This window comes from Melanotaenia boesemani, chromosome 2, assembly GCF_017639745.1.
Source record: "Melanotaenia boesemani isolate fMelBoe1 chromosome 2, fMelBoe1.pri, whole genome shotgun sequence".
Lineage (NCBI taxonomy): Eukaryota > Metazoa > Chordata > Actinopteri > Atheriniformes > Melanotaeniidae > Melanotaenia > Melanotaenia boesemani.
In genome coordinates, this window is record NC_055683.1 from 28,433,323 (window position 1) to 28,442,816 (window position 9,494).

Genomic DNA, 9,494 nt, shown 5'->3' on the forward strand with positions numbered 1-9,494 from the left:
CATACTCATTTTTATTTTTATCATATGCATAATTTCTGTCATTAGAATTTTTAAAATTGCTGCAGTGTTTGTGGGTTTAATATCTGCAGATGAATTATTTGCAAAGTGAGAATGCACAGATTAAAAAAAAATAAAAAAGGCACCTGACTGCTGAGTTATATATAGACATGTACATGCTAACCCAAATCACTTATTGAAATGAATTTGTTTTGTTGAACAGTTTATTAACATGTTAAATGTTCATTCATTATTACTGTTGGAAGAATAATTGAGCCATTTTTAGATACGGTAATACTGTTGATACAAACTCTGTCAAACATGCATATACACAGATTTCTGAGTTCATTGCTTTTCCCCTTACTGACAGTAAAAGGGTCTTAGTATCCAAAATAGGAGTAAAATCTTCAGCTCAGTCAATTCCAGTCTCAATATGTAAAATCCTCTTAATTATGCTTGGCATGAAGCATTTCAGAAAGAAGAGAGTTGCACGGTAAATCCCCAAGAAGGTGGCGCTGGTACAAATAGCCCTCAACCTGCAAACTAATGCTTCGTACCTCCGGCAGCCGGAGAAGCAGCTGGCCGAACTTGTCTGACTGTCCTGGATGACTTTGCTGGGTGTGCTCCATGAGGACCCGGTTGACCCTCTCTTGAGTCTGCTCCACTTGCCTGCGGCTCTGCACCGATTTTACATCTAAAACGAAAAAAAAGAAACGTATATAATAAACCCTTTTAAGAGGATAAAATTGGTGAAAATATAAAACTAAATCAAAATTTGTCATGAAGAACAATCTAATAATTTTCACGAGAAAATTCTCACCAGGGTTGAAAAGTACAAGGTACTTAAGACAGACAAACTCATGCTTGTCTAACTGGAGTGCCTTAAGTTTAGACACGAGGTCCTGGGTCCTTGATACCAAGCTACATAGTGTTGCTCCAGCTTGGGAAATAATGGTTGACACCTCAATCTGCACCAGAAGGAAGCATATGGGGTAATAATTAACTTTATGTGTATAAGTGAGCATACACATTGAAAACATGGCTATAATTAACAGATGTTTTTGATAAGCACAGAGAATACAGCATTTTATTTCATACTGTACCTGTTGACCTGTGACCAGATATATGCAGCCCTCTTGGCCATACATGACTTGTCTACAGAGGTGATCCAGGACTAGCAGCTCACTCCAACAGCTCTGCAGCAGCACCATCTGGTCCTCCACCTGCCAGAAGCAAAAGCATTCCAGTAATGCAAAATGGTGAATATAACAGTATGTCCCTTATTTTATAATTCCTCACCTTGAGTTCTTTAAAGAGACTGCTGTTTCTAGCCCATTCCACAAGCCCAAATAGAGTCTGGTCAGCCATTTTGCACATGATACTGAATGTATTTAGACGGTCATGTTTCCCTCGATTGGCCTGCTCTCTCTGCAGACTGGCCAGGACTTTGGCACACAGCTGGCTCTCTTCTATCTCACCCTCTAGTAGCTGGTTTAGGAGGTTTGGTGTATGAGTGGTTGATGGAAGGGTGGTTGGGTTCTGGGTGGGAGCATGGAGGGGAGCAGTGGCTGACGTTGGTGGAGAGCAGGGGGATGATGCTGGTGTGCTTCTTGATGTGAACAAATTGCTGGGGGTTGAATGCTCTGTATAGGTTGTGGGAGCTGCGCTGCAGCTAAAAGATGTTTCTCTATTCTCCTGGGGATATCCAGAAAAAGTGCAGTAAAGTCCAGGATAAGGTAGGGATGGGGGCGGTAGTACTCTGTGGTTGTTCATTGAGCAGTCCAGAGGCAAAGGTTCATCTGACTGCCCCATCCCAGAAGGGTACATGTGGGACATATGAAAAGCATCAGGAGATGATGGATCATTGGTGAGGCTGCTTATGAGGTGAGGGTCGTTCGGAGACTGGGGACAGTGTGTTTGTGTAGTTTCCATCTTAACTCTGTGAGGAGCAGTGTTTGCCTTTTGTTGCTTCATCTGTCTGTCCCACCGGTAGAGAGGGCCAAATTTATTCCTGCCCCCTCGCATACGGTCTGCTCTTACAGCTGAAGATAGAACATAAAACAAATTTTAATACCAGACTTCATATATTGCCCAAGATCATTCAGTGTGTAAAAGCACACCCACTGCATTTTGAGAGCTTATATTGTCTTTCTAATACAAAGTTATCATATGTAATTGAGGCTATTACAACACTAGTTTATAACTTCTAAGATAAGTCACAAGAGAGAAAAGAGCATGCATGCCAGAAGAAAAACCATTTCACAATAGAGCAGAACACCAGTTCCAACACATGAACATGCTCTCTCTGTGCCGGAGGTGGTGGCAACTTATTGTACCTTCTCGCTTCATGCCTACAGCCAAACACTTCTGGAAGCGACAGAAAGGACAACGTTTCCTCTGTGAAAGGTTCATGGGGCAGCTTTGTTGTTCTGCACAGGTGTAATGCTTGTTATTCTGCACTGAGCGTTTAAAGAAGCCCTGCAGTCAGAGAGAACAAAATGTTTACTATAAGACGGCCTTAGTGAAAATAAATCATACATCTGTGCAGTCACCGAAAGGCCAGTATACTCAAAAGACTGACTGCACTGTCAACACCTTATACATTACCTTGCAACTCTCACAGGTAAGCAGTCCATAGTGGTATCCTGACACTTTGTCTCCACAAACAGGGCAGCTCTCCTCCAGCTCTGGCCTGCTGTCCACTTCTGCCTTTTGCTCCTGAGCTGGGGAACAACACCAGTAACACTAAATGTTAAATTTACGTGGTGAAATAAATTTCACCAACTTCAAATGAGTGGAGACAAGTGTTTTGCAGTGATGCAAACAGTCATTCACATCACTCACACTGCCACATAGAAGCATTGTACCACATTTTCTGAATGAAATTAAAATCCATCCTGCAGACTGAATACTGGAGAGATAGGCTGCCCACATTAAAATATGTCATGTAATGAGGTTTACTGCTCAGCTGTTGAAAGAACAGAAACCATCCCCCTACTGCAGAAAGCACCTTATCACTCATCTTGATTTGTTCAGCTATGATCGCAGATATAACCCTTACATAATTGCGGCCCATCTTTCCGATGGAAAATTAAAGTTAGTAAATGGCAAATCACTTATAATTGTTTATTGTTTGAATATATACTTTCAAAGTTCAAGTACTGCCATATATAATATAAAATATATTTACAGATACTTCTGTGGCTAAATCAGTTTTGAGATTATTGAGAATAAAATATTAGGTACACTTATGAAATGCTATAATTTAAACATATGAATTTTTGATATATATCTTTTGATATATCCACAGTGCACGTCCACTAGTACTCACATGTTGATGATCCCTCCAAAGCTAACAGATCCTCTGGGTAGTTACCAGGGTGGTGGATAACAGACTGAGCCAGATGTGTATTATAACCAGGTTTGTCCATGGTGGCTGATGGGGAATGAGCTCCTCAGTCAGTTCAGCTTGATCTACATGATTGCAGAGATCAGGAAACTAGAGAGACACCGCAGGACAACCACAGAGAGGACAGGAGGTGGTCAGGCCCAGCTCTCCCATGAACTGACGGTTGTTTAAGGTCCACAGGTGGACTTCGATCTGTGATGAGTGTCATAAAACCTCTCCTGACTGGCACTCCTACCCAGTCAGTATGTCAGCCATGGCCAGCCAACCCCTCAATGTAGACGATCAGACAGCCACCTACTGGAATCTTAATAAAGTGAAATCATTTCAGTATCACTGGGTCATACTGGATCTGAGCTGATAAGATAAGAGTCCACAGAACAGTGAGCATAACCAAACTGCAGACATTCAGAGTTAATGTTAGCTTTTGAGTTATTCTGGTTTGGTGAAGCTCTGCTACAGCAAATGGAAGAATGCAGACACTTTATTTAAGTAAAATTCACTTTCAAAACAGTGTAAAAATAATAATAATAATAATAATAATAATAATAATAATAAGAAGAAGAAGAAGAAGAAGAAGAAGAATATGTATTTTCAGCAAAACACACCAAGTATAAACAAATAATAGGATATTATTCATACTAAGATAGACATACATGTTGCTTATTAGGTACATTACCTGTTACATTTCTAGCTTTATGTCACTCCACACCAGTGCAATGCTAGATTTACAAGGAGAATTATTTTAAATGTTTCTTGTGTGCACCCAGAGCAATGCAACATTACTTTCTCATACACGGAATGAGCTTCAAATTATCACTAACTTAACAATACTTACCTCTTAATATTATTTTAAAAGTGTTTTAAGAACTGCCCTGTGGATAAACTGTTGTATAAAGTTTAATGAAGGGAAAATATATTTGAATTTAATTTAATTTAATTTAATTTAATTTAATTTAATTTAATTTAATTTAATTTAATTTAATTTAATTTCTTTTACCTCACCATCTTTTCTTTTAAAAAAAAACCATTTCAAACATTTGTCTTTTTATGCAGAACTTTTATGAATGCAAAATTTTGACCTGAACTCTTTGAAAGAGGAGGACTTGCTTCTCCGTGAAACCTTTTTGGTAAAATATGGTAAATAATAATAATTTGAAAGGTGTGTGAATTGAATTTTCTTGTTTCCAGTTTAAAATGAGCTTGACATGCATTTAGCTTTAGTCTACATGTTACTACGTAAATGGGAAGCGCCTTTCAACCAATCTGCCATTTGACTGTTGGCTTCTTCATTCTTCATTGCTCTTCAGTGTAAGACTTTGGTCTTGCTGACCCACAGGAGCAGGTATCTCCTGCAGGATTTATCTGCTCTTACTGTCCTCCACTATTTTTAGAGGAGGCATGTTTTCCCATTCTTGTCTGATGCAGGCTTCTGGTTTTTCAACTGTCCTGGACATTCATTGCCAGATATTTTGCTTCGTGATATTTCATGATGTACCAAAATGTTTTCAAATGGTGAAAAGTTAGAGGTGCAAGCAGGCCAGTTCAGCACCTGGATTCTTCACCTGCAAAGCCACATGGTTTAGCATTGTCTTGCTGAAATATGCAAGACCTTCCCAGAAAGAGACATCTGGATGGGAGCATATTCTTATCTGTAAAGATGAATTTTAAAAGCTGCTCATTTATTATGTAAAATATTGCACTATAAAACATTCTTGCAATAACATACCATGACAAAGATACCTTTAAAATAAACCAAGTTACAGAACGTAAGTATAGAGGTGGCCTGAGGTTTGACTTATGAATTTTTGTTAGTCCACTGTAACAAGGCAAGCAATAAAAGCTCTCTTTTATTTGCAGCAGAACATTTATAGATTATATTAACCCACATTTTCTGGCCAAACTAACGCAAGCTGCTTGGGTGAAGCTCACAATGACGTCGATACCACAGCTCAAAGGTGAATATTCATGATGTCTGCTCTTTAGTTTGAGAATAGTTCTAACAATTTAAAACAATGATTTTTTTTTCACTATTTTAACTTGCATCTATAGCTTGAGAAGAATATCCAATCTCTTTCAGAGATTAAATCTCCATAACTTGCTGACTAAATGATCCGAAAATCCTAAAATGTTGTGTATGTTGTTTGACTTAGTATTGTCATCTGGTGGTATACAGATAAAATGCTAAATTGTCTCCTCAAGGCATACGTCCAAATAAGATGGGTTAATCATGAACAACCATAAAAATCACTGCAAAAAGGTAACTTTATTGAATGCAAAAGAAAACAGAGAGGATAATAAAAAGCTACTGAATTTATATCTGTGCTGCCACAGGTAGGTTATCAAAACAATTGCATCTTAAAGCAATGCTCAGCTACAACATATCTCCATATGTGCCATCTGCAGTAAGCTTTCATTGCACAGGGCTCACAGGATATAAGATATGGGAGATTAGGCCATGTCACTAGCTGCTGGGACACACGGGGTCTCCCTCAACAACATACCACACCTCGTTGTGTCTGTTAAACATGGTCATTGGACTGCAAGAAAAAAAAAATACAAGCACATAAACATTTATGTCACAAATCTACAAAAATGCTCAAAATCAACTTTCAACTTATTGATTTTTTTTATGTTTAAAAGCATTATGGAAATTATGATAATTAGTACCTGTTGTATCCAGCAACACAGAGGTGTCCTTTATTGTATTTTGCATTAACAGAGTCAAGGACAGTCGACAGCTCAACTGATTTCTTGTTGTTGGACAAGCTTGACAACCATCCTCCAAAGCTCAGCACATATACGTTCATTTCTGGCGTCTCATGGATGTAAACCTGCAAGTCAACAAAGTTTTATTAATGTAAGCGGTAAAGATTTCAAATCATTATATTGCATAATATGGTCATTCAAACTGTGGGCTTACATCCTTATTTGTAGGACTGGGGGGATTCATCTGATATTCAGCTGGCAGCAGGAAATGCATAGTGAAGACACCTTTTTCCCAAAATCTCTTATCAGGCAATTTCAGTACAACAGGAGAAGTCATCTGGATTTTCTTTCCTGGAAGAAACAGCATTATAGGAACAAAGAGACTGTTTAAAAAGGGGGATTAAACCCACTGCAAAAATTAAACCACTGCAAAAGCTTCATGTATAGTCTGCTATTTGCTTATTTGTGTTTATAGTATACTTTTGTGCACAACTCCTTCTTTAAAATGAAATATTTAGTTATGACAACAGGTGTTAATAAAGGGGTTAAATGAAAATAACATGTACACATACTCACCATCCTCATTTTCACCTGTGATGTATTTAAACAGACGGGTAAAAGCTACGGGTGCTGCCAGTTCCATGGCGTAAGATGTCACATCAGTTGCAACCCATTTCACAGAGTCGTAGTGACGCACCTGAGAGACATGAACAAGCACATGCAGTGGGCTTTTTTGTGTGTTTTTCAAAATTTAAATCTTGTTTTTTTGGACAGAGACACTCACTTCATATTTGTCAGCCTTACAAACCAGATCAAACAGCAGGCATTGTTCTGTCTCAGTGCAGAAGTCCACCTCAGAGGAGTTTCTGTGAAATATGAGATGGAACTTTTTTTAAGCTCACCGATGCAGATATTAGGGGGTATACAATTATAAACCAATCAACATTTCTACCAAACAAACAATAAAAATGAGGCCAACTGCACACTTCTTACCCAACTCTGGCCTCAGCTGTCAGAACCAACAGAAAACCAACAAGCCCTGTAAGACAAATCCTGAGACACACACATAGTGTTTTTACTGCATATTTTTCCTTTTTATTGACAAGATAACTTTGCCACATGTATGCATATTTCACACACTTTTATTTAATTATCTTTACCAAAGATCATCTATAAAATAAAACTGTACTTACATTGTGGTATGCTGCTCTTCTCTTCTTCACTAATGGAATTTTGCTGCCTGGTGAATAACAAGTATTTATTCTCCTCTGTTACGAAAGGAACACTGGCCACTCCCTCAACTCATGACTCAAAACAGACTATGCAGTGTACAGACCAATGAGAACTCAAAGCAGAAACAATAAAATCTGTCGGTATGATTTGTGTTTTGTAACCTTATATCACTGTAATGTAGTTATAAAAGCCAAGATCAAAGATGATCCAGTTGAAAGAGTTTCTGTACACAACAAATTTCAGAGTTTAACACAAACCATGAAACTGTTGGAGAACAGTTAATATCTCTTGGAGAGCTGACTGGCTCTGTGCTGGAACAACTCTGGAACACGTGGAGTTGATTGCACAGAGAAGAATGCTGCATAACGTGCTCAAGATGATGGACAATTCTTTACACCCTTCCATTACAACACAGAAAGGTACGAGAGGTCACTCCTGCCTGCCAGCTGCTTTTACCCATGGCTGGCAATTAAGAACAAAAAATAAATAAAGAAATAACAATTACAACAACATTCTAAATTTCATCCGGAGATTAAAAAAATATTAATTTAATTTAATTTAATTTAATTTAATTTAATTTAATTTAATTTAATTTAATTTAATTTAATTTAATGTTGCCACGTTAGTTGCCTCCATATGGGTGATCTGGCAGGCTGCAGTCCAGTTTTCACACAAAGAAAAAAAGCATATTTTTCTCTGGTAAATCTTTACATTAGCTGTTACTTAGTTATACCCAGTATCTGCTGCCAAAACAATAATTTTAAGTTTTTGGTTTTAATATATATAAATCAGCATTGGTATAGGCTAAATGCTAACTTTGCTTTTCTTTACCAAATGAAATTTTATCTAATGTATTTTAACTTTTGTTAGATAAAATAATAAGCCGGCCATCCGATAAGATCTTCTGTTTGCCAGGTCAGACATGACAACACGTGAGAAAGTGGCTCAAGTAAAAAGTTCCCATGCATTATAATTTAACACTACATTGTACAGAAAATGCCTAAATGACCCCCTTATTGTTGGCTCACACCGCAGACAGAAAAATGCGACTAATGCAGAAATAAAGGAGAAGAAATAAGTATTCATGTCTCAAGAGAATTATTGACAATGATTACACCTTTAGTTGGAACCCACACGATACCTGTTTTGTACCTGCCGAAACACCTGATCTTTGCTTTTTGTTTCCATCTCAAGAAAATTCATTCATCCATGAGACAAAATGTCCTCACACGCCCATAAGAACAATGGGAAAGAGCAGTAACGCACAATGTCTCTCATCTCTGTCACTTAATCTAAACCTTGTTTTTTTAATGAGTGCTGGCCAATTTTGTTGAAGGCAAGGTTGCAAAAGTTTATTTGTACAGCACAATTCAACAACAGCGTGGTTCAAAGTGCTTTACAGAATACAAGAAGCATAATTTAACATTAAAACCAAAATAAAAAGGAATATGAAAGAACATTGGACAAAACAGTATTAAAACATGATCAAGTTTAAAAATCAAGCTTAAAAGAAAAAGATTCAGATTAAGACTGTTGAAAATAGAAACCATTAAAATACAGCAGAAAACAGGTGGATCTTTAACCAGGATTTAAATAAACTGAGGATTTCAGCTAATCTGAGGCTTTCTGGGAGTTTTTTCTAGACATGTGAAGCATAGAAGCTGAATGTATCTTCTCTATGTCTGGTTCTGACTCTGGGAACTGATAAGAAACTGGATCCAGATGACCTGAGGATTCTGGCAGGTTTTTACTGGGTCAAGAGGTCACTGATGTATTTTGGTCCTAAACCATTCAGAGCTTTATAGACCAGCAGCAGGACTTTAAATTGTCTTCTGACAGACAGGCAGCCAGTGTAAAAACCTCAGAGCTGGACTGATGTGGTCCACTTCCTTGGTCGTAGTGAGGACTCGAGCAGCAGAGTTCTGAATCAGCTGCAGGTGTTAAATTGATTTTTTAGGTAGAACCTGTAAAAACACTGTTACAATAATCAAGCCGACTAAAGATGAAAACATGGACTAGTTTTTTCAGGTCCTGCTGAGACATCAGATCTTTTACCCTTGATATATTCTTAAGGTGACAGTAGGCTGACTTTGTGATGATCTTAATGTGTTTTTCAAAGCTTAGGTCCAAGTTCATCAATGCACCCAGA

At 37.8% G+C, this 9,494-nt stretch overlaps 2 protein-coding genes across 2 annotated transcripts; both read right to left on the minus strand.

Annotated features, from left to right (window-relative positions):
- Window positions 1-14: 14 nt before the first annotated feature.
- nr5a5 (nuclear receptor subfamily 5, group A, member 5) lies at window positions 15-3,597 on the minus strand. Its single transcript, XM_042005578.1, has 7 exons — window positions 3,329-3,597; window positions 2,605-2,720; window positions 2,334-2,475; window positions 1,297-2,039; window positions 1,101-1,220; window positions 818-965; window positions 15-691 (listed from the first exon to the last, which is right to left on the minus strand). The coding sequence occupies exons 1-7, from the start codon at window positions 3,426-3,428 to the stop codon at window positions 444-446; spliced, it is 1,617 nt and encodes a 538-aa protein (XP_041861512.1). The 5' UTR covers window positions 3,429-3,597; the 3' UTR covers window positions 15-443.
- A 2,053-nt stretch (window positions 3,598-5,650) lies between these two features.
- Window positions 5,651-7,417, minus strand: soul5 (heme-binding protein soul5). The gene is made up of 7 exons (XM_042006270.1): window positions 7,306-7,417; window positions 7,106-7,165; window positions 6,897-6,978; window positions 6,689-6,809; window positions 6,327-6,463; window positions 6,074-6,237; window positions 5,651-5,943 (listed from the first exon to the last, which is right to left on the minus strand). Coding segments are annotated over exons 1-7 (642 nt in total). The 5' UTR covers window positions 7,308-7,417; the 3' UTR covers window positions 5,651-5,867.
- Window positions 7,418-9,494: the final 2,077 nt, after the last annotated feature.